This window comes from Nymphalis io, chromosome 22 (assembly GCF_905147045.1).
Source record: "Nymphalis io chromosome 22, ilAglIoxx1.1, whole genome shotgun sequence".
Lineage (NCBI taxonomy): Eukaryota > Metazoa > Arthropoda > Insecta > Lepidoptera > Nymphalidae > Nymphalis > Nymphalis io.
In genome coordinates this window covers 5,153,405-5,178,759 of record NC_065909.1, presented here as the reverse complement: position 1 = coordinate 5,178,759, position 25,355 = coordinate 5,153,405, and the positions used below count along the sequence as shown (strand labels likewise).

Below are 25,355 nucleotides of genomic sequence, written 5' to 3'. Positions count from 1 at the left end.
AGGCGCAAAACCAACGGGATGTGCTTTCCGTGACGCAGCATGCACTGACTTCAATGACACAACTTCTAAACTAGAGCCTACTGAAATTTCTTAAAAGAAAAACAACTTTTAACCGACGCGACCGAATCCAGGACCTCTGAATTTGCAGTCTTTATGATTTAATTGCTAGCTTATACAACAGCGTATTATTTGTGATATCAATATTAACTATTTGGAATAATCAGGATCTATCCGGAAAACTAGTTTAGTTCTTAAATGTTGACGATCGTTAAGCTTTTCCACATTACTGGTAGTCGTCAAGACTTTATACAGATTGAATTTAATATAAGCAACAAATGGATACTCTCTTGGTAAGACTTACAACTTCCATTTGCGAGAATAAGGAATTTAGAAAGATGAAATAGTGTCATCACAGAATCCATTCCACGATCACCCGTTAGATAAATTACACTTAATTACCCTCCACAATAAGTTAAAGTATCACAATAATGTTGTTTTGTCTTTCGTGGTGAGAAAAGACTTGCAAGTAACGTGTGAAATGTTACAACCGTATGTATGTAGATTCTTGGTATTCCGTTTATGGCACTTACACGGCACAACTGGGTAAAACGATTGTACCGATGTATACATACTTTTTTATGACATCTTAACCGTTTTTAAATCACATAACTTGTAAGTAGTTGATTTTTAGGCATCCCCTAAAAAATTCAATAAAAATTAAAGTATCCCTTAAATAATCCACAGATAGGCAAAATTCTATCCTATTAAGAAGATTAGGAGTATCTTCCATCATGCTGCTCCAGTGCGGTTTGGTTTTGACATGATGCAGATTTCAATCTCACAGATTAATTATGAACACACATAGGCACATGAAGACACACACACACACACACACAACTTAATAGTATAAAAATCCACGTGTTTGTTCTACTGGGCCATCTCGGTTCCCCAAAAAAGCAACGCTGTTTGCCAATTGAAATTAAAACTTCAATAACATGACGACTTGATATTCAAATAACCTTATTATGTTTAATGTATTCTTTATTGTATGATCATTACTATGTCGAATAACTCAAACGATTTAAAGACACGTCCTCAATTGGTTTTTTGATGACCAATCATGAAATGCGTCCGAGAACTTCGAAGATTTTCGTACCATGCTTCATAGTGGTCTGAACTCGTAGAGATTTTTTGATATAAGAATGGATTTTATGGAAGCAATTTAAAATACTAAAAAAGTTCAACGATTATCAAATTTAAGCAATTATTTATTATCTGTATATTTAAACAGACAAGTGGTATGCTATGTATGCAAAGGTTACAAGTTACGACAACTTTCCGTTAGGGCTACTAGGTGTTTTTGACCCAGAAATCCAACATTATATTAACTGGTTCCCTGCGTATCTTTCCATACTTAGAATAACAGGCATTGGAGGTTAGTTACAGGCGATACCATCAGTTGACTATACTCTTAGTTCGGAGATAGAATTAAATAGTCGCTTCTATCATTCCGTTCACATTTTTTTTGTGATGTGATTCCTTTACAACATTATAATAAATAGAGCATTTACTTTATCATTGATATAATAGGATTTCTTTTAGATTTTCTAGCTTATATATGTGAATTGATAAAATATTTAAATGATTTTAAAAGTAGATCATAAATAACAGTCTACACATTCGTAGTGTAATAGAAAAGAGCTAATTAATATTATATATATATATATATATATATATATATATATATACATAAACATATAAATTCATCGTAAATATATTATTTTTTGAAGATATAGAAAAAAAGTTATTAACGCAATTCGACTTTAAAAATATAAACATAGTTTTTTTCATGTGCTATATACTTTATATATCTTAGGCAAAATATTACTTCCTGTATCGTTTTGAATTTCGAACACTGCGGCCGTTCTTAATAAAAATGGCTAACTAAATATCATATATAGTTAGCTATTTTTATTAAGATGATATATCATAAGATATTATATGATAAAATCAGACTTTATTCCTCCTCACTCAGTCATATGGAACGGCAATCGATATATATATATATATACACTTGCGTTAAAACGTACTAATTTTTTTTTAAATTTAATCCTATGCTATTCTGAGATAAAATTTTAAAGCAGCGAACGTGTTTAAGTAACAAACAAATACAAGGTATACAGTTAAACAAACACTGAAAACTAATTTATAGATATATATATATATATATATTATAAAAAACATTACATATGTTCACATAAATACTATATGTACATCGATTCTTCTCAATAGCATCCACATGAAACATATGCACTTAATACGTAGAATGGACACGATTTGTATAATAATAATTACAAAGAGTATTGTAAATTTCGAAGTCGAGATGGCCCAGTGGTAAGAACGCGTGAATCTTAACCGATGAACGTGGGTTCAAACCCGGGCAAGCACCTCTGAATTTTCATGTGCTTAATTTCTGTTTATAATTCATCTCGTGCTTTTCGGTGAAGGAAAACATCGTGAGGAAACCTGCATGTGTCTAATTTCATCGAAATTCTGCCACATGTGTATTCCACCAACCCGCATTGGAGCAGCGTGGTGGAATAAGCTCCAAACCTTCTCCTCAAATAGGGAGAGGAGGTCTTAGCCCAGCAGTGGGACATTTACAGGCTGTTACTACTATATATTGTAAATTTCATCATTAAATCGAATTCTAGTTTTTTTATAATTTAATCTTTATATATTGAGATTAATAGACTTCGACACAATTTGACCGATCATCATGGAATATTCATATATATTCGTATATACTTTTTTTATAGATAACTTTTTATTGTATCCACGTTGTTGTAATTCGCCGCTAGATGGCGCTGCATCACATCAACCTCTATACCGTTCAGCCGATCGATATGACAATAACAATTGTAAATACATATATAAAAAGGCAGAACGCCCCCGAGGGTTTTACTAACTACTAATAAAAAAATTACTCACCAATTACGGTTTACTGTGTTGAGTTGATAAGCAAATCTGGAAACGACATAAAAAAAATTAGTTTAGCCTATAAAAATTATAAAATAATCGACAAAATCGTACGTACAGGTACGTACCACGTAACCGTCACCAAAAAGTCACCAGCGCCATTTTTCCTTAAAGTATTTAAAATATTATGCCTTGTGACTTGTGAGCGTAAGCACTTGGTAACTTAGGGTAAGTTGATCTTTAGGGATACAAAAAGAAAAAGAAACAATAACAGATCAATGGTAGGTAGCTATCCAGGTGGACTTGCAAACTATCCTACAAAACAGTAGAACGTATGTATCTTAATCGTGACTTGATTTTTTTAACGCTCTCTTGTCGCGCTTCTATCACGTTGTGTTCTAAAATTTACGCGTTTTAATTTTGTTACTTATAACTTAGTTTGTTTATTCTAAATAGACTTCATATAATTATATTATAGTCAAAGTCAATTATTATTGTCATTATATACATTATTGATTGTCATAAATCTACCACCGGTTCGGAAATAAACACCTCAGACCTGAGAAGAACCGGCGAAAGAAACTCAGCGGTTTTTTTTTTATATCTCATCCTTTACAATTATAAGTTATATACAACAATAGCAGAATAATATATAATTTAATAAAACCTGGAGGCGATCGTTTCATTCCCAAGATGTGCAATCATTTAAAAAGTCATTGGTTGTGTATCCAATATCCTTTAGCACACACAAGCGTTCCTTAACGATTCTTTTAAATTTCAAAATTAAATATTTTTATAAATAGACAAATATGGGTTGTTTAAATTACGAATCTGAACAATGTCAGCACACACTTGTGCACTATTATATATTCCGCAATTGGCTTGTCTCTCTTGAGAACGGCCGCTGTGCTTAAAATCGTTCAGAAGGACGTCATCATCAGTAGGTATATAAATAATTGCTATGCGTTTTAATACGTCAAAATAAAACAGTACGGTTGAGAACTACATATCTATGTATACGCCTTATCTACACCAGCAATCAATTGACCCTTTTTTATTTTGTCGTTGTATAGCCTTTTTAACATATGGTGGTCATTTGCCAATTTTAAAGCCATCGAAAAGTTGGTACAAATCGTTTAGGAAAATTGCAGTTCTATCAGCTTTTTTAAACGATAAACAGATTTCCGGACTTTAATATCGGTGACATGCAACTAAGAATATTTTTTATCTGCATTAGTTTAATATTTCCCTTTTGGATCCATTGCTGGATTTACCCTTTATCGAATAAATCGAGAAAATAATTTAATTGCTAACAAATTTTCATAAAATTCACGTTAAATAAAAATTGTTATCTCTTAAGAACCAAGACGTTTCTTATGCTATTCATTTCAACTATAACACATACTGAATACCCTTGCCTTAATATAATATTATCTACATTAAAACTTTAACTAGTTAAAGAAAGTGTCAGAACTCGGAGACGCCACTTCGCTGCTTGTCAATTTCTTCGTACCTTGATAATTCTCAATTTTATATGAGTATTTTTGTGGTATTAGATGTATAATAAAGTATTTATTTCCAATATACTAAACTATAACCGAGATGGCAGTAGTCTATGGCAAGGCAGTAACCATTGCGTTTTTATGTGTTTAATTTGTGTTTATAGTCCATTCGCGGTCGGCGGCAAGGGAAACACCTTGCGGAAGCCTGCAAGTGTAAGATGATATTCTGTCACGTGTTCAAATCAACACGCATTGGAGGAGCATGATGGAATAAGCTCAAAACATTCTTCTCAGCCGCGATAGCAGTAGGACGTTGACTGGCTTTTACTCTCAACTATGCTTTTTAGTTTTCCAATTCTTTATTTTTTTTACCATCCTATAATTTAGTTTTACTATAAATCATTTCTTCATAAGGATTTATTTTTATTTATTATTCAAGATGTCTAATTAACTATTCAATTCAACATCCAAAGTACCATGTTAGCAAAAACAGTTTGTAAAAGTAGTCTAGTTTCTCAATATATACAGCTCAAATATTTGATTAGTTTCATGTGCTTTATACAGGGATTGTGTGCGAAGCTAGACTTCTCTTTAATATTTACAAGCAATAATAATTTAAGAAAATTTTAGCCAACTTTTCCTCAAATACTTAATAAATTTAATTATTAATGATTAAATGAAACTACAATGGAGCCGAGATGGCCCAATGGATTTGATCTGAAGATCACAATTTCAATTCGGTGGCAAGCTTTAATGACTTTTCATGTACTTAATTTTTGTTTTTTATTCATCTCGTACTCAGGGGTCAACTTGCGACATTTAGGTTAGCTAGATGTAAACTCAAGTAAAACAATGAGAAGGAAAGCCCGAGCCAGGACCCATATTTATTACAAACTTACTAACTAACCAATTTTATATTTATTATTCGATAAAAATATTCTGTCAATTTTTTTTTTATTCACCGATTTGACATTATATCGTTTTGAAAATAAAAACTTATTATGCAAGAAATTCTGCCGATTCTAAGTTTGCTGATTCGTTCCTTTTTATATTCAGTTCAAATTATAAACAAACAATATTGCGACAACATTATTGTTACAAATGATGCAACAATGACAAAATCATCAATTAGCAAATCTGGAAACGACATAAAAAAAATTAGTTTAGCCTATAAAAATTATAAAATAATCGACAAAATCGTACGTACAGGTACGTACCACGTAACCGTCACCAAAAAGTCACCAGCGCCATTTTTCCTTAAAGTATTTAAAATATTATGCCTTGTGACTTGTGAGCGTAAGCACTTGGTAACTTAGGGTAAGTTGATCTTTAGGGATACAAAAAGAAAAAGAAACAATAACAGATCAATGGTAGGTAGCTATCCAGGTGGACTTGCAAACTATCCTACAAAACAGTAGAACGTATGTATCTTAATCGTGACTTGATTTTTTTAACGCTATCTTGTCGCGCTTCTATCACGTTGTGTTCTAAAATTTACGCGCTTTAATTTTGTTACTTATAACTTAGTTTGTTTATTCTAAATAGACTTCATATAATTATATTATAGTCAAAGTCAATTATTATTGTCATTATATACATTATTGATTGTCATAAATCTACCACCGGTTCGGAAATAAACACCTCAGACCTGAGAAGAACCGGCGAAAGAAACTCAGCGGTTTTTTTTTTATATCTCATCCTTTACAATTATAAGTTATATACAACAATAGCAGAATAATATATAATTTAATAAAACCTGGAGGCGATCGTTTCATTCCCAAGATGTGCAATCATTTAAAAAGTCATTGGTTGTGTATCCAATATCCTTTAGCACACACAAGCGTTCCTTAACGATTCTTTTAAATTTCAAAATTAAATATTTTTATAAATAGAGAAATATGGGTTGTTTAAATTACGAATCTGAACAATGTCAGCACACACTTGTGCACTATTATATATTCCGCAATTGGCTTGTCTCTCTTGAGAACGGCCGCTGTGCTTAAAATCGTTCAGAAGGACGTAATCATCAGTAGGTATATAAATAATTGCTATGCGTTTTAATACGTCAAAATAAAACAGTACGGTTGAGAACTACATATCTATGTATACGCCTTATCTACACCAGCAATCAATTGACCCTTTTTTATTTTGTCGTTGTATAGCCTTTTTAACATATGGTGGTCATTTGCCAATTTTAAAGCCATCGAAAAGTTGGTACAAATCGTTTAGGAAAATTTCAGTTCTATCAGCTTTTTTAAACGATAAACAGATTTCCGGACTTTAATATCGGTGACATGCAACTAAGAATATTTTTTATCTGCATTAGTTTAATATTTCCCTTTTGGATCCATTGCTGGATTTACCCTTTATCGAATAAATCGAGAAAATAATTTAATTGCTAACAAATTTTCATAAAATTCACGTTAAATAAAAATTGTTATCTCTTAAGAACCAAGACGTTTCTTATGCTATTCATTTCAACTATAACACATACTGAATACCCTTGCCTTAATATAATATTATCTACATTAAAACTTTAACTAGTTAAAGAAAGTGTCAGAACTCGGAGACGCCACTTCGCTGCTTGTCAATTTCTTCGTACCTTGATAATTCTCAATTTTATATGAGTATTTTTGTGGTATTAGATGTATAATAAAGTATTTATTTCCAATATACTAAACTATAACCGAGATGGCAGTAGTCTATGGCAAGGCAGTAACCATTGCGTTTTTATGTGTTTAATTTGTGTTTATAGTCCATTCGCGGTCGGCGGCAAGGGAAACACCTTGCGGAAGCCTGCAAGTGTAAGATGATATTCTGTCACGTGTTCAAATCAACACGCATTGGAGGAGCATGATGGAATAAGCTCAAAACATTCTTCTCAGCCGCGATAGCAGTAGGACGTTGACTGGCTTTTACTCTCAACTATGCTTTTTAGTTTTCCAATTCTTTATTTTTTTTACCATCCTATAATTTAGTTTTACTATAAATCATTTCTTCATAAGGATTTATTGTTATTTATTATTCAAGATGTCTAATTAACTATTCAATTCAACATCCAAAGTACCATGTTAGCAAAAACAGTTTGTAAAAGTAGTCTAGTTTCTCAATATATACAGCTCAAATATTTGATTAGTTTCATGTGCTTTATACAGGGATTGTGTGCGAAGCTAGACTTCTCTTTAATATTTACAAGCAATAATAATTTAAGAAAATTTTAGCCAACTTTTCCTCAAATACTTAATAAATTTAATTATTAATGATTAAATGAAACTACAATGGAGCCGAGATGGCCCAATGGATTTGATCTGAAGATCACAATTTCAATTCGGTGGCAAGCTTTAATGACTTTTCATGTACTTAATTTTTGTTTTTTATTCATCTCGTACTCAGGGGTCAACTTGCGACATTTAGGTTAGCTAGATGTAAACTCAAGTAAAACAATGAGAAGGAAAGCCCGAGCCAGGACCCATATTTATTACAAACTTACTAACTAACCAATTTTATATTTATTATTCGATAAAAATATTCTGTCAATTTTTTTTTTATTCACCGATTTGACATTATATCGTTTTGAAAATAAAAACTTATTATGCAAGAAATTCTGCCGATTCTAAGTTTGCTGATTCGTTCCTTTTTATATTCAGTTCAAATTATAAACAAACAATATTGCGACAACATTATTGTTACAAATGATGCAACAATGACAAAATCATCAATTAGCAAATCTGGAAACGACATAAAAAAAATTAGTTTAGCCTATAAAAATTATAAAATAATCGACAAAATCGTACGTACAGGTACGTACCACGTAACCGTCACCAAAAAGTCACCAGCGCCATTTTTCCTTAAAGTATTTAAAATATTATGCCTTGTGACTTGTGAGCGTAAGCACTTGGTAACTTAGGGTAAGTTGATCTTTAGGGATACAAAAAGAAAAAGAAACAATAACAGATCAATGGTAGGTAGCTATCCAGGTGGACTTGCAAACTATCCTACAAAACAGTAGAACGTATGTATCTTAATCGTGACTTGATTTTTTTAACGCTATCTTGTCGCGCTTCTATCACGTTGTGTTCTAAAATTTACGCGCTTTAATTTTGTTACTTATAACTTAGTTTGTTTATTCTAAATAGACTTCATATAATTATATTATAGTCAAAGTCAATTATTATTGTCATTATATACATTATTGATTGTCATAAATCTACCACCGGTTCGGAAATAACACCTCAGATCTGAGAAGAACCGGCGAAAGAAACTCAGCGGTTTTTTTTTTTTTATATCTCATCCTTTACAATTATAAGTTATATACAACAATAGCAGAATAATATATAATTTAATAAAACCTGGAGGCGATCGTTTCATTCCCAAGATGTGCAATCATTTAAAAAGTCATTGGTTGTGTATCCAATATCCTTTAGCACACACAAGCGTTCCTTAACGATTCTTTTAAATTTCAAAATTAAATATTTTTATAAATAGAGAAATATGGGTTGTTTAAATTACGAATCTGAACAATGTCAGCACACACTTGTGCACTATTATATATTCCGCAATTGGCTTGTCTCTCTTGAGAACGGCCGCTGTGCTTAAAATCGTTCAGAAGGACGTAATCATCAGTAGGTATATAAATAATTGCTATGCGTTTTAATACGTCAAAATAAAACAGTACGGTTGAGAACTACATATCTATGTATACGCCTTATCTACACCAGCAATCAATTGACCCTTTTTTATTTTGTCGTTGTATAGCCTTTTTAACATATGGTGGTCATTTGCCAATTTTAAAGCCATCGAAAAGTTGGTACAAATCGTTTAGGAAAATTTCAGTTCTATCAGCTTTTTTAAACGATAAACAGATTTCCGGACTTTAATATCGGTGACATGCAACTAAGAATATTTTTTATCTGCATTAGTTTAATATTTCCCTTTTGGATCCATTGCTGGATTTACCCTTTATCGAATAAATCGAGAAAATAATTTAATTGCTAACAAATTTTCATAAAATTCACGTTAAATAAAAATTGTTATCTCTTAAGAACCAAGACGTTTCTTATGCTATTCATTTCAACTATAACACATACTGAATACCCTTGCCTTAATATAATATTATCTACATTAAAACTTTAACTAGTTAAAGAAAGTGTCAGAACTCGGAGACGCCACTTCGCTGCTTGTTTCATTTCAGACATTTTATTCAAAATGGCAAGCATCAAATATAATAAAACAAAACTACAATTACATTATACTACTAACAGTTTACGTGAAAGAGGCGAATGATAAATCATAACGAACGTATTCAGGACCATTATTAGTATTATGAGAGTATACCAAACCATTGCTATTTATCGCATGTTTTGCCAAGAAACAGTAGTTTCTATCATCGCGATAAATATAGAGCATAGTAGTGATTCAGTTTAATTAAAACCTTTAGAGATCATTGGCTCCAATCTCTCGCTTAGTAAAGTTTCCAAGTTCTAGTATGTCTGGCATCAACGTATCCAATATATTTTTGTTGTATCGGTATTTAATAAATGAGTCAGGATGGCTTTTTTATAGAATACGTGTGCGATAGGTCAATTAGCCTGCTGGTAAGTGGTCACCACCGCCCATAGACATTTACATTGTAAGAAATATTAACCAAAATATTAATTAATCACCAATGAGCCTTAGAAACAATGTTATGTCCCTCGTGCCGAAACAAAACAATACTAAGAACTACTGTTTTGCAGCAGAATATCTGATGAGTGGGTGGTATCTACATAGACGAGTATGCAAAGCCCTACCACGAAGTAAAACTGGCTCATAGAGCCATTATCGTAGTAAGCCATTGGATCCTACGTACAAATCCGGACATCGGGAAAAAATAATAAGATATCATATCTCACAAACATCATGGGTGATGGAACAACTTCTAAAATAAATACTCTCATTCGCTAGTATTTTACAATGGATAATATTTTTGCTTTAAGCCTGTAGGTATACATCACACCGTAAAACATTTCAGAACAAAATGGCGGCAACAATGGTGGATCGACGGAAGTTTCACGAGAACGACAGTGGCGCCGTTTCCTGTGTTCAGAAAATGAGATACCCATTCGTAAACTGGGTTGTTTAGAGAATAATACAAGATATATAAACAGATATTTATATGTAAAACGCGTTTGTTTAGAACGTTTTTGTTTCTAACAGATACTAGAAGATAAATACACAGATAATATACATGATCATGTGATCATATTCTTAAAATTAAGATATATACATACCACTTATAATACTTTTTCGATAATTTTATCACCTCAAGTTATATGGACTTAATTCACTGGTTATATTATCATATTTTTATCCATAATATTGGGTCAATATCAGTTATACTTTCTTTACTACAGTAAATTACATTTCAAGTTTCGAATCATGTCGTTATGGATTTTGTTTCATACATAAATAAATCATATACAAGAAATACATGAAATAATAAAAATATTTTATTCATTTCAACTATTTATTTAACTAATTAAAGTATCATAACCATAATACAGTACTAATATAACCATAATAGCTTCATTAATATTCCCTAATATAAAATAAGACATAAACAAAAACATTGATCCACTCTTAAACAGTTGAATCTGATTACTTAAACTTACTAAAATTTCAGTCTCACATTAAATTTTTTTTTTTTTTAATGTTAGGAAGGTGGACAAGCGTATGGGCAACCTGATGGTAAGTGGTCACCAAACGCCCTTAGACATTGGCATTGTAAGAAATGTCAACCATCGCTTATAGCCAATGCGCCACCAACCTTGGGAACTAAGATGTTATGTCCCTTGTGCCTGTAATTACACTGGCTCACTCACCCTTCAAACCGGAACACAACATTATCAAGTATTGCTGTAATGTAATAAATAATAATAATAAATGTAATGTTTCCGCATGAAATGTTCCAAAATAATCAATTTCTAATGCAAAAAGTGTAACTTAACACTTATACCACATTGTTATCGGATAAGTATGCCCTTTAATGTTTTTTATTCTTATTAGATGTCTAATTAGACCATGTCTATTATAACACACATAGCCTTTTATTATTATTTATTACATATCTTGGTATTGTAAATACAAATGTGAGATGTTTAAATTAGTTTTTATTAATTTTGAATTATAAATAATTGTAATTTTTCATATATTTAGTAAAGTAATATTTAATTTAGGTTATTCTGTCATAATAAATAATGCATATAAAAACCTAGAAATTTTTATAATTTTTATAAATATATATATAACATGACTACATGTTTTTAACATTTTTATGTTTTTTATAACACTATATCTCGTCCACAGATAGCAATTTACCAACTAAAAAAATTAAAAAATTAAAGTCGTAGCATACCATAGTTTTTTAAGTACTTTAATAACTTAACTGACATGTAAAATCTATACTTAAGAGCATACAAAGTAACCATGAAATGTATTTAAGTACGGCTGTGAGAAATATTTATATTGCAATATTGTATTTCATACAATATTATGAAATAATTAGAGCTATCAATACAACTTTGACAAATCAGTGACTGAAGACTTGAACAAATTATTATATAGACAACGAGTAGTCTAGCGTGATAATTGAACATTATTGCTACTAAGATTGATTTAGCCTTGAATTATTTATGTACTTTGGTTTTTTTTTGTTCTAATCCATTGGAGATAGGTAAGGATTCTTGATATACCAAATACAATACATCCTAACTATGCATTCCTTTTCAAACTGTTCATACATGTGTTAGATAATTTACAAACTATTTTCATAATAGATAGTCACATTTAAAAGACAATCTGTCTTGTTTGATATATTACACCTTCTGGTTTTTCTGTTATATTGCTTTTGTTTTGTTGCTTTTTCATTGTTTTCAATAAATACTTATATAAAAAGTTATAGATACTTATCATTTTTAATTGATTGCTTAGCCAAATGTGGCTTGAATATTTCTAGGCACTATGCAAAACATAGCCATGAAAAGGTTCTGCTGTGTTAAATTCATATATTTATTTATAGCAATAATTGTACACATTACAGTCACTAATTGGTCTTATATTTTAATTAAAATAAATACTAGGCAATTGCCCATTTTGGCATGGCAGTTTTATGATTAATACTTTATGAAGTAAAATAAATAATTAAAAATCTAAAACATTTTCATATATTTGCTCAATTACACCATATATTTTGAAAATTAAGAATTAATTAATTTCTTTAAAATAATGAACAATTAAAAAAATAGAATTTGGTATGTATACGTTTGTTATCATGTATATAAGATATATATTAAAACCAATTTATTACTTATGTAAGTATCTACCTACTTTTTCTATTGTATTATTTTGACAGCTTAGTGATAAAATCGACGATAATAGACATAGGGACAAAGACTTTGTAATCATATTTTATCGCAAATTTTTTCATAGCTTACATTGAATAAATTCTTGTGCGTCACCATACTAGTAAGCCGGCCACTAAATTATAGGTTTACTGTATTTATTCAAAATATTTAAACATAAAATGAGCAATATTAAAATATAGACACAGTAACAACATCAAGAAAGACACAAAATTATGATATTTTATTCAAATAATTGCGACAACATGATATTCAAAGAGTTGATGATTACAGCAAGTGTTACGGACATTTTCATAAAATTTTAAGTAAACCATGGAAATATCTTACCTGAGATGAAGTTATCTACACAGTATCTTTTTAAATAAAGGAATTTAAAATATCACTTTCAAATTGTACGATAATAACAACAAACATATAGTACAAACTATTGACACGATTGACACCCAAAGGACATAGACGAAACGATGCTTTATTGAAACTAGGTCAAACTACAAGATATGTTTTGCTTTAAATTACCATAATTCAAACAAATGTTTCTATTTAGTAAAATATTTTGAAATTAATTTGCTGTAAGCACACAAATAATGATAAGACAATAAGTTTTTTCAGATCTTGATTTACATTTTTATTTTTAATTTATTACTTTGGCAACATAAGCTTGAAAGAGTGTTGACAACTAAATTGCGATTTGCGACTTTTAATTCAAACTCTTTGGTCAAATCAAACGTCAAAGTCAAGTTGTATGTAATTGAAATCTCAAAATTTTGTCACTGTAGTCGACTGTGCAGTTCAATAATTAATTGTCTATTTACATTGACCAGCTATCCAACTATTATCCGTTTTGTTTTGACTGTTTTCCTGAGTTTTTTTTATTGCAACCCAAGAAATACAGAATTAAATGAAGTGATTAATATTCATAAGTGAATCTATACGGAAAGATTAACGTGTTGTAATCTTTATAAGTGTAAATAAGGACAATGAGTGAACCAGCGAAGCTTAACGGGAACTCTGACCCCAGTTTATCGAATGCGGCAGTTATAGGCACAGGCGAAGTCCCTTCGTTCAGGAACCCTATACCATCAACTTCGTTTGCTAATAACAATATTGGGCCTCCTGTTCTTCCGCCACGACCAGACTATAGCATGCAGCCTAGTTACGGCATGAATTCGGGTTACGGATATGGTGGTATGGGAGGATCGTATGGTATGGGGTATGGTGGTGGGGGATATGGATACAGTGGAATGGGAGGTGGCTACGGAATGGGGATGGGGATGGGAATGGGAATGGGTGGTATGAATTCATATGGAGGATTTAATAGATATGGACCTATGTACGGAGATATTGAAAGCAGGTAAATTTGTAATATGTACTTGCCCATTATTTTTATTGATTATTCATACAAGGAAAATTATATTTTAAACATAGTAATATAGTTTTATCCACTATATAGTGTGATGTTTTTTTCATGAAACTATAAATAACAAAAAAGTTAATACAATTATAATCAACACTTTAATTAACATAAATGAAATGAAAAATTTAAGTAACACTTAATAATCTTTAGAATAATAATAAAATAAAGTTTGCTTAATAGGGCAACATTCAAATATAAGAATAAATTAAGTTAAATCTTTGATATTATATTTCTAATAACAAAATAGCCATAGATATTTTTTTCTTAATCTTAAATACAAATTAAATTTGATTACACATTGATTATTTTGTTTTAGATTTATTCAAATGGCAGAAGACAGTTCAAGACCCGCTTTCGATTCAATACAAAGTGTTGTAAATGCTGTCGGTAGTATTGCTATGATGTTAGAAAACACATTTTTTGCTTTAACTAGCTCATTTAGAGCTATCCTAGGTAAATATAACTCAACAAATAAATTAATTTTATATTCTAGTCTGTCTGATTGTTGAATTTAATAAATAATTAATTATACAGGTGTAGCGGAAAACTTTGGTCGCTTGCGATCATTGTTCGCACAATTTTGGTCCACATTTGCAGTTGTTAGAAGTCTTAATTGGCTTGTCAGGAAACTGTTTGTGATGCTGGGGATCAGAACTGAAAATGAATTTAAGGTTAGGAACATGTAACTTTTATATAATTAGTTAATATTCTTTATTCTGATAGACAATAAGAGCTGAGATAGCCCATACTAGAACTCATGAAGATTCTTTAAATTATTATAAATTGGGTTACAATCCTCTTATAATATAATATTATATGGTCGATGTGTTCTTATTATTCATCTCATGATTAGCGGTGAAGGAAATTATTGCGAGGAAATCTGCATGTATTTTTTTTATAGAATAGGAAGGCGGACGAGCATATGGGTCACCAGATGGTAAGTGGTCACCAATGCCCTTAGACATAGGAATTGTAAGAAATGTCAACCATCGCTTACATAGCCAATACACCACTAACCTTAGGAACTAAGATTATATGTCCCTTGTGCCTGTAATTACACTGGCTCACTCACCCTTCAAACCAGAACACAACAATATCAAGTACTGCTATTTTCCAGTAGAATATCTGATGAGTGGGTGGTACATACCTAGACGAGCTTGCACAAAGCCCTACCACCAATAAAAGAGTAAATGTGTCAGATAACTCTCTGTAAGACATTCACAGGTACTTATTTAGACAACTGTAATTGCTAAAAAAGGAGCTTGAAAAATGAAACAGTTTTCTGTTTAGTTAGATTGTTTATTTTAAATTTTATAAATGACAGTTATTGTTACTTATTCGAAACTTTCAACCATAGCGGAGGCAGGTTAACTTGAGCTTGGCTATCATTATGTCTTTTATTATGCAATTAATTTAACTGAATATACATATTTTTTTGGTCTAGTCCTGAAAGGGATTTCATAAAATATGTTTTGTTTAAAATATTCTTTTATAAATATTTATAAATAATTAATGATTTTACGTCATGTTATTATCTTTATAGCATTGTTATAAATAAATTATTCATGTAATTATCTATTTACTCCCACTGTGAACAATTATAATATTTTCATAATTTAGTTATTACTAAATATTTTAAAAACATTTTGCTCAAATGTCATATCACGCAAGTAGGTACATAGATGATAAAATTTATCTTACTAATATTGTAAATGAGTTTGTGTCGGGGTGTTTGTAAACTCTCAAATAACTTATAACATGGAATTGGTATAATATTCCGGTTGACCACCACTGAATTTTATTGTGCATAGTTCCACCGGAACCCTCATGTGTTGGATGAAATCCTGCGCATGTATATCCACTAACCAAGGTAAGCTAAACCTTCTCTTTAGTAAGAGAAGAGCTTACAGACTGTTACTTTTATTACATAGACTTCAGAACATTATCCTATTGCAAAGGGGCAGAGCAGTAATGTTATACCTATGATATAACTATGATAAAGTCGCACGGGGCGGCTAGTGTATTGATAAATGTACATATTTGTAGAACTTCCAAAGAATTTCCAGCATAATCGTTATCATGAAAAAGTTTCTGATCTCGTCACCTATTACAAATAATTAATAAAAAAATACACCGACGATAATATTATAACGATTGAAGTATTTTATATAATTGATATTTAGTTATCAACAATACTTTTTACGCATCAATCTTGATGGTTTAATGGGTCCAAATCTAGGCAAGCTGTTTATAATTTATCTCTTGGGAAGCGGTGAGGAATCCTTTTTTGTCGGAAGATATTTCGCCATATATTGGTTCACTAAACCTTTGTGGTTGCGTGATGGAAAAGGTTCCGAACCAAAAAGACATCACAATAAAAAATATAAGGCCATATCGTCTAAACTTTCATTAGTTCATGTATTGTTACAAATTGTCTCGTATTTGAATAAGTACTTTTTTTTATAGAATAGGAAGGCGGACGAGCATATGGGCCACTTGATGGTAAGTGGTCATCAAACGCCCTTAGTCATTGGTATTGTAAGAAATTTCAACCATCGCTTACATAGCCAATGCGCCAACAACCTTGGGAACTAAGATTTTATGTCTCTTGAGCCTGTAATTACACTGGCTCATTCACCCTTCAAACCGGAACACAACAAAATCAAGTATTGCTGTTTTGCGGTAGAACTGAGTATCTGATGAGTGGGTGGTACCTACCCAGACCAGCTTGCACAAAGCCCTACCACCAGTGTTTACAAAAAATATAAGAACGAGTTCGTCTTTTCAATTGACTTTGATTTTCATTTTATTTAACATGTATCATTAAAATCTCGTCAATAATATTTTTATGTAACAAGTAATAATAATAATGTCCTCCAGACCGATTTCGGCCACGGCGGCCAATCTCAAGAGAGATTAGCCAACTACGCAGGAGGTGTGTGCGAAAACACAGGTGCACTCTCTATTCCCTAATTCTCATAATCCGATGGGACAGCAATCCGACACGACCGGAAAGAGTTCAGGCGCAGGACCAACGGCTTTACGTGATTTCCGAGGCACGGAAGTGTACACACTTCCGACTTCCAGACTCCGGGCTGCTACTGTGAATTCTCTGACAGAAAAACCCAATAATTTTTTAATGGCCCGACCTGGGAATTGAACCCAGAACCTCCGGGTCTGCGGCCTTATATCAAACCACTAGACTAACGAGGCAGTCAATGTATGTAACAAGTATCGATAAAGTAAAATAGCCTTAATGAAACAGATAGACAAACACCTTAGATTCTTGAGTACGTGTATAATAATATAATAGCCTGGGACATTATTCACACACGGCCATTTGATTCCTAACTAAGCAGAGCTCATGCTATGGAAACTGATATACTACATATACTATTTTTCTTTTGTAAATACATACTTATATAGATAATTACACCCACAAATCAGGACAAACAGACATGTTCATGCACACAAATGTCTGTCCTGGGTGGGAATCGAACCCTCAACCTTCGGCGTGAAAGGCAAGCACGCCAACCGGTCAACCTATACGTACATATCATAGAATTTGTGTCAAGGAAAATGAAGGTTCCTTTCTTCCCTTAATATAGATTATAAGAATGAGTAGTCAGGAGGTAGGTTCGGATGTTTTTTTGCGAAGTACTTTTTACATAATAAAGTATTATTCGTGATTGGTTTTTGAATGATTTTATACGAATTGAAATAGTTAATATTTCAAAGACATGTTTATATTCAGATTATTGATTGAAAATCAGTTAACATTTTAAATTGGATTTTTATACAAACTATAACATGTGGAAATTAATCTGTATTTTAAAACCATTTCAAATCTCTTTCGCTTACGGTTCATATTGCGTTAGGAATTCGGATTCGGTTTTATTCGAAACTGTATAATGGAAGACTATCAAGGCTTTCGTAACATTAAAGTATGTATTGTGTATTAGCATTGTATTATGGCATACCTTAAAATGGCATCGCAGACTATCCGCGGTCGAAAGAAATTGTCAAATTTACGAATCATTTTGAAAAACCAGTTGTTTTTCTAAATGGGTTACCTTAACGTTATTTTTATATAGTCATATAAAGTGTATTTATATACAATCTGTTCATTTTACCGAGAAAGTATTAAAAGCTAGTATGAAAAAAGACAAATTTTGTCTGTAAAAGTAATTTGGAGAATAATAATAATGATCATTTAAGCAGCTTTTGGAGAGGTATAATAAGGCTTGCTTTAAGCATTACTGAATATTTATGTGATTTAATTTTTATCATCTGAACCGGTTTAAGGCGATCTGGCGGCCCTGGGTAACAAAGGATTGGAGGATCCTAATTTTTTTTCCAAATAAATTGAACAATTTCTTTCATTCGGGTGTTTTAATCATAATTTATTTCGGAACAATGTATATAAATACACAAGGATTATACTTGTATTATATATTACTGTATCTTATAATACACTATATTAGATGTGTATGTATTCGGAATTGGAATGTTTTTTGTCTTAGAAATTTTCTCTTGTGGAGGCCCTGGAAATGTAGCCCCGGTCGCCCTCCCCTGAATCAGGCTTTGAAAATAGTTTGGAAACGGACTAGTGTCTTTTGAAAACAACTATATTACATAAGGTCCAAGTCTTCTCAAAAAGAGACTATAGCTTAGCAGTGTATCATACGCTGTTTACTTATCAGTAACGTCAATATGGTATCATAGTTTTCGATAACTATAGTTTATCATTTAAAATATTAAAAAAACACATAACAATTGATATATTTATAAATAATTTCATTATTCCAGGCCTGGGCCGAAGCGGTAGCAGCGTCACAGACGGGATCAGCGACCCCAGAACAGCGCGCCAAAGGCTCCAGCTGGCCGATTCTTCTCTTCTTCGGAGTGATCGCCGCTGCTCCATATATTGTTCTCAAAATGCTCAATGGACTGTCGACTAGCATAAATGAAAGATGTGAGTACTTATTTCTAACGTAATTAAATTTTACCTCGCGATTGTGTGTGTATATAATGTCATGTTTACTCATTGGTAGGCCTTTGTCTGGCTTGGTACTCAGCACATATTCTGCCGCGGAACATCAATACTTATTTGTGTTGTGGTGCGGTTAGAAGGGTGAGTGAGCCAGTTAACTACAGGCACAAAAGACATAACATCTTATACCTAAGATTGGTAACGCGTTGATGATGTAAGGAATGCTTATTATTCTTAATGTGTATGAGCCAATGTCTATGAGAGTGGCGACAACTAACCATCAGGTTACCCTACACCTATATCATAAATTTAAAAAAAAAAGTACAAAGAATAATATTAGATGTTATATATATATATCCTTTGTGGGATTCATCTTAGTTTTACCAAAAAATAATATTAAATTTATTTATGTTCTTGATAAATAAACGTAAGATACGAGTTGTAACTGATAACGCAATCGTAATAACAGAAGTTATCAGCGATACAGAGATAAATGATTAAAAATATTCAAATATTTATCTTCTTAAAAGAAAGTCAATAGTCAAATTGACGACAATTGTATTTATTTTGTATTTGTTTAGATCCATATAGTAATATATATATGTTAAGTAACTATAAAAAATATATATAATTACTTATATTATTATAAAAATATATTATAGTTTAAAGAATTTATTTCTCATAAAGAATTACAGAAATTCACTTACATGAGAAAGTTACAAACTAATATAAAAATCTAAGCGTACAGTGTTACAAAAATTCATAAGAAAGAAGGTAGATGTAGAAATTTTTTTTTCTCGATCGACGTTCGACGAGCTTGTTAAACATATCGCCCGCCGTGTCACCTCAGGAATACAAAAGTATGTATGCGGCATATTTAATGAAATCTGTTCATCATTTTATTTTATTATTATTATTATTTTTAAATATATATTTTCCTTTTTTTTCCATTTTCTTTTTTTTTTCATTTTTTAGACAGATTTTTTTTTGTTTTTAGAATTTTTTAGAATTATTATTTTATCATTTATATATATTTATTGTACTATGTTGTTTGTTATATAAAATCTTAGACGTCTTTTGAAACTTGCCATAGATGTGGGCTCTTTAATGTCTCTCGGTAACCCGTTGTACAGCTTAGCTCCCTCGAAAGTAATATTTTTTTTTCCGTAATTAGTTCTAGGGATGCGCAAGATAACGTGATCTGCGTTGCGCAATTGAATTCTTTGTATAGCTGATTTTGTTTTAAAATTTAAATTTGTGTGGATTTCTTTATTCAATATTTTTCGTACTAATATGCATGTTTTATAGGCATATGTTTGAGCGATATTTACTATTTTAGTATTTTTATAAATTTTTTTAGATGATGTTAGGAAGTTGTAGTTAAATAACACTTTAATCAATTTATTTTGAGCGGTTTGTACTTTCTTAAGGTGTACTTTCGCCGCAGTCCCCCAGATCTCAATTAAGTAATCGATATGTGGTTTCACCAATGAGTTATATATCAGATATTTGACTTTTCGCGGTAAACATCGCGCTACACCACGAAGAGCTCCGGTCAAGGATGATAATTTTGATATGATTTTTTGGATGTGTGGTTCCCATGTCAGCTTATTGTCGAGTATCAAACCAAGATATTTTTCCGACGTATTTTTATTTATTTGTTCGGAATTAATAGTAGGTTCAGTGTAGGCTTTTATCTTCTTGTTTTTTGCAGTAAATATTACATAATTTGTTTTTTCTATATTAATAGTCAGCAAATTACGTTTAAACCATATATCAAGAAGCTGTAGGTCGTTCTGAACGTCGTTGATAATGTCAGTAATAGAGGAACCATAATAGAAAAGACTAGAGTCGTCGGCGTAGAGAGCCAAATCTCCTTTTAACCCAATATCTTGTATATCGTTGATATATATTAGGAATAGTAGAGGTCCCAAAATGGAACCTTGAGGTACGCCGTACATAATGGGTCTTGGACTACTTTGTTTGTCATTTATTTTCACAATTTGGTGACGATTATTTAAGTAAAATTTTAACACCTCCAAGGGTCTTTCCAGTTACGCCTATATTAGATAATTTCTCCAGTAGTATATCGTGGCTCACTGTATCGAATGCTTTTCTGAGATCAATAAAAACACCTAATGCTATCTTTTTTTTTTTGTCAATATTGGTTTTAATTCGGGTGATGAGGTCAATTGTGGCTGAAAGAGTGTTTGAGTGTCGTCGAAAACCATATTGCTTTTGAGATAAAATCTTATTACGGGTTAGAAATGTGTACAAACGATTATAGATAATATCCAAAAAGTCTTTTGATGTCGAAGCTCTTTTATTTAAGTAGGCTCATAAAAACACTTTTGCATCGCCGTGTTACAGTATGTAAGTAAATGTAAAGCTGCCAACGTTTCGGAATGTAGATTCAACCGAAGAAGCGAGTGGAAACTCAGTAGTTATTCGTTTCTACCAATTAACATAAGAATGTTAATTGAATACAATTTAATTTATAATAATACAAGTCTGTATTTCATTCTCATTTGTTTATTCGCTCAATACACACTTACACACACCATAGTTGGCAGTTACATTGGCACTGTAAGAAATATTACAGTACAGTAACAGCCTGTTAATGTCCCACTGCTGGGCTAAGGCCTCCTCTCCCTTTTGAGGAGAAGGTTTGGAGCTTATTCCACCACGCTGCTCCAATGCGGGTTGGTAGAATACACATGTGGCAGAATTTCAATGAAATTAGACACATGCAGGTTTCCTCACGATGTTTTCCTTCACCGTTAAGCACGAGATGAATTATAAACACAAATTAAGCACATGAAAATTCAGTGGTGCTTGCCCGGGTTTGAACCCACGATCATCGGTTAAGATTCACGCGTTCTTACCACTAGGCCATCTCATCACTACAAGAAATATTAACCATTACTTAAAACACTCAAGAGCCACCAACGACAGCTTGTTATGTCCCTTGGGCTTGGAAACACGACAACAATATGTATTGCGTTTTGACAGTAGAGTATGTGATGAATGCACAAATTTGCACAAGTTGTTCAAATACTTGACTTTATATATTTTAATTAATTATTAAATAACTTGTTATTGTTATGTTCACTCCATGTTTGAATGTAAAAGTGGAAACTTTGTTGGCTTACGTGAGACTTATTTTGTTACCCAATGTTTTATGTATTATATTATGCTGTATGTTTCCCAAATAAATATATAAATAAAGCCAAATAAATCTATGTGTCTCTCAATAAACCGATATCTAATTCAAAAAGAAATATTGAAATTAATTGAATGAATAATCCATTATGGCGAACAATGTTCGCAAAGAGCATAACCAGGTCTTTTTAGACACTACGATGTTATTTGGTACAATAAATAAACAGAACCATGCATAAGACTGTCACAAAAATGTAGAAAATGTCACAATGCGGCGCGGCGAAAACACATTTCACAGAGATTAGCAGGATGCCTCACTTTATATATCACTGCTAAGCACCAATAAAAAAATAAGTATATGAAAACTCAGCGTCTTCAGTTGGTCTAACCAATGCGCCATTTCTGATCATGATTCTGATCATCATTGAATGAAATAAATTTATTTATTTTGTATGTTATTTACAGTGCAAGATCCACACACATGGCAGAATCCACTACGCGCAGTTGCACAACACGACTTCCAAGCTACCTCACCCCAGGAGATCAGCTTCAACACCAACCAAGTTCTGACTCTCGCGCCACAACACCTCCAGGGTAATCTATGGAACTCAGGCTGGCTGATGGCTTCGTCAGACAGACAAACGGCTGGTTTAGTACCAGTCAATTACATAAAAGTTATAAAACCTACAAATCAAAGTGAGAATGATAACAATCAAAATCAAGTCAGTAAACCGACGGATAATCCTGCTCCAGAAAAATGCACGGCTGAATTAGAAAAATATTACGGCCAGGATTTATAATTATTTAAGAAATATTTTTTAGACTGGCAACATTGTTTTATGTCACTGTGACACTAATGATAATCGAGTTTCTAAGGTTACATTCACATGTAATTAAAATACAGGTTATAAAAATTAAATGAATAAGAGCACATACAGCAAAGCGGAGTACAGAGTAATTTACAATGGATAAATCAATGCACGTCGCTGTATTCATTCGCTTTCTCGGTTGTGCTTGAGCACGGATCCAGTATTGAGTTTTACCTAATGTACGGTGCGTGTAATCCCTGTCCAAACATACTCTGAGCTGCGCTTCAGCTGTGCCGCTTCTGAATAAAATAGCATTCCAACGCCTACGTCGACGTACATATATCGACAACATATATATATAATATAAATAATAACAATAAATTGTAAAATATGTTGATATGTTACTGCTCTTTTTGCTAACTCATATTACAAAAAGTGCCTTATGTATGTTATGTCTAAATGATCTTTTATATACATCGAAATTCATTCATTCATTTCAAATTCAAATATATTGACATATTGCAGTTTGTATGCAGTAGTTAAGTGTTGCCAGAAAAAATATGATGTAAATATCTGTTACAAAATTAATAATATTATACTTAATATCTCAATTAGAAATCAGGGGTTGTATATAGTAATAAGGTCAGGGGGTTTTTTATCACTTAGTATATAGAAATGCAATTAAATCAGATTATATGCTGTCATGTATACTTTGTAAATTATTTATGTATTATGTATTTGAAAGAAATTTAATAGTCTATGCAATAAATTTTTTAAAATTATTTGTTAAGAATAAACTAAAGTTATTATGAGATTTGTGGCTAATTATACATAAACAATACAAAGCTTGAAGACAGATTGTTATTTATTTTGCCATTAGAGCTCTCTCATAAAATGCATTTAATTTAAAAAAAAAACTTGCCTTTGGCTGAAGACATATATGGGATGTGATATGGACTGATATTTGTAATAAATGATTTATTGACTTGTGATTACTTATTTCTTATTATCCTTTTAATTTCCAAATCTTAACAATTAATTACTAATCTGTTATAATTGAGAGCCGAGAGAGAAACTTCCTGAAGCCAAATCAGAAGAATTTAAGCTGACGAGTCCCTCCCCAGAATCATTCCAGGCCGAAAGGGAATCAGAGGACAAAGGAGCCTGAATACGGGAACCCTCACCACGAGAACTTCTTGAAACTGTCGTCGCTGACTGCGTCGACATGCAAATTCCGTTAAATAAGGTAAAATATGCAGGCGGATTGTCTCACTTACAAGAAGCCGAGATGGCCCAGTGGTAAGAACGCGTAAATCTTAACTGATGATTGTGGGTTCAAGCCCGGGCAAGCACCACTGAATTTTCATGTGCTTAATTTGTGATTAAAATTCATCTCGTGCTTAAGGCCTCTGCCTCGAATCTCGCGGGCAGCGGGGCGGCGGCGGCGGCGGCGCGGGAGCGGCAGGATCTTACGCGTATAATCAAATGGACCGGCCCTCGAATACAGCGGTGCAGGAGCGGCGCGGGGGCGGGCAACGAGCGGTGCACTCCAGTCAAGCGGTGACCGCCCGCGTTGCGCGTCTGCATTGTAGGTATAGTGTTGTACATTTTTTTTGTGACGTATCAAAATGTCTTCGGACGTGCAAGAGCTAATTATTTCGGCAATCTTTGAGAGGACACCCATATGGAACAGCAAAGATGTGAACCATAAAAATAGAAGAATAATTAACCAATTATTAGTCGTAGAATTTGTCGGGATTTTGTCTCTGTTCTTCATAATTTCGATAAAACTCGCCATTTATTTTCCTTGCCCTATAGTAGGGATCCACTTCTTCTTTTGCCCACAATAAATCGAGCGTTAGGAATAAATTTGAATCAAAAAGATGTCGCCGTTTTTCAGACATTTCGTTCGCGAATAAAAACAAATATCTCGACAACACAACCATGAACACAACACTACACCGCTATAGTGCCGCGCGATCTGCCCGCTGGTTTGGAGAACAGGTATGCGTTGCCCGCCCCGCTGCCGCGCCGCCGCCGCCGCCGCCCCGCTGCCCGCAAAATTCGAGGCAGAGGCCTTACGGTGAAGGAAAACAT

The 25,355-nt window shown here is 32.4% G+C and overlaps 2 protein-coding genes across 2 annotated transcripts in view; one reads left to right on the top strand and one right to left on the bottom strand.

Moving 5' to 3' along the window:
• The window catches only part of LOC126777150 (focal adhesion kinase 1), a 168,481-nt gene extending 155,159 nt beyond the window's left edge, over positions 1-13,322 (bottom strand). Inside the window, exons 1-2 of the mRNA XM_050500070.1 lie at positions 13,208-13,322; positions 2,992-3,027 (exon numbers count right to left, since the gene is read on the bottom strand). The gene's annotated coding sequence lies outside the window, so the exon portion shown is untranslated. The remainder of the gene's footprint in view (positions 1-2,991; positions 3,028-13,207) is intronic.
• A 285-nt stretch (positions 13,323-13,607) lies between these two features.
• On the top strand, positions 13,608-24,250 carry LOC126777233 (probable peroxisomal membrane protein PEX13). Its single transcript, XM_050500225.1, has 5 exons — positions 13,608-14,231; positions 14,611-14,747; positions 14,829-14,965; positions 19,104-19,269; positions 22,915-24,250. The coding sequence occupies exons 1-5, from the start codon at positions 13,858-13,860 to the stop codon at positions 23,247-23,249; spliced, it is 1,149 nt and encodes a 382-aa protein (XP_050356182.1). The 5' UTR covers positions 13,608-13,857; the 3' UTR covers positions 23,250-24,250.
• The last annotated feature ends 1,105 nt before the right edge of the window (positions 24,251-25,355 follow it).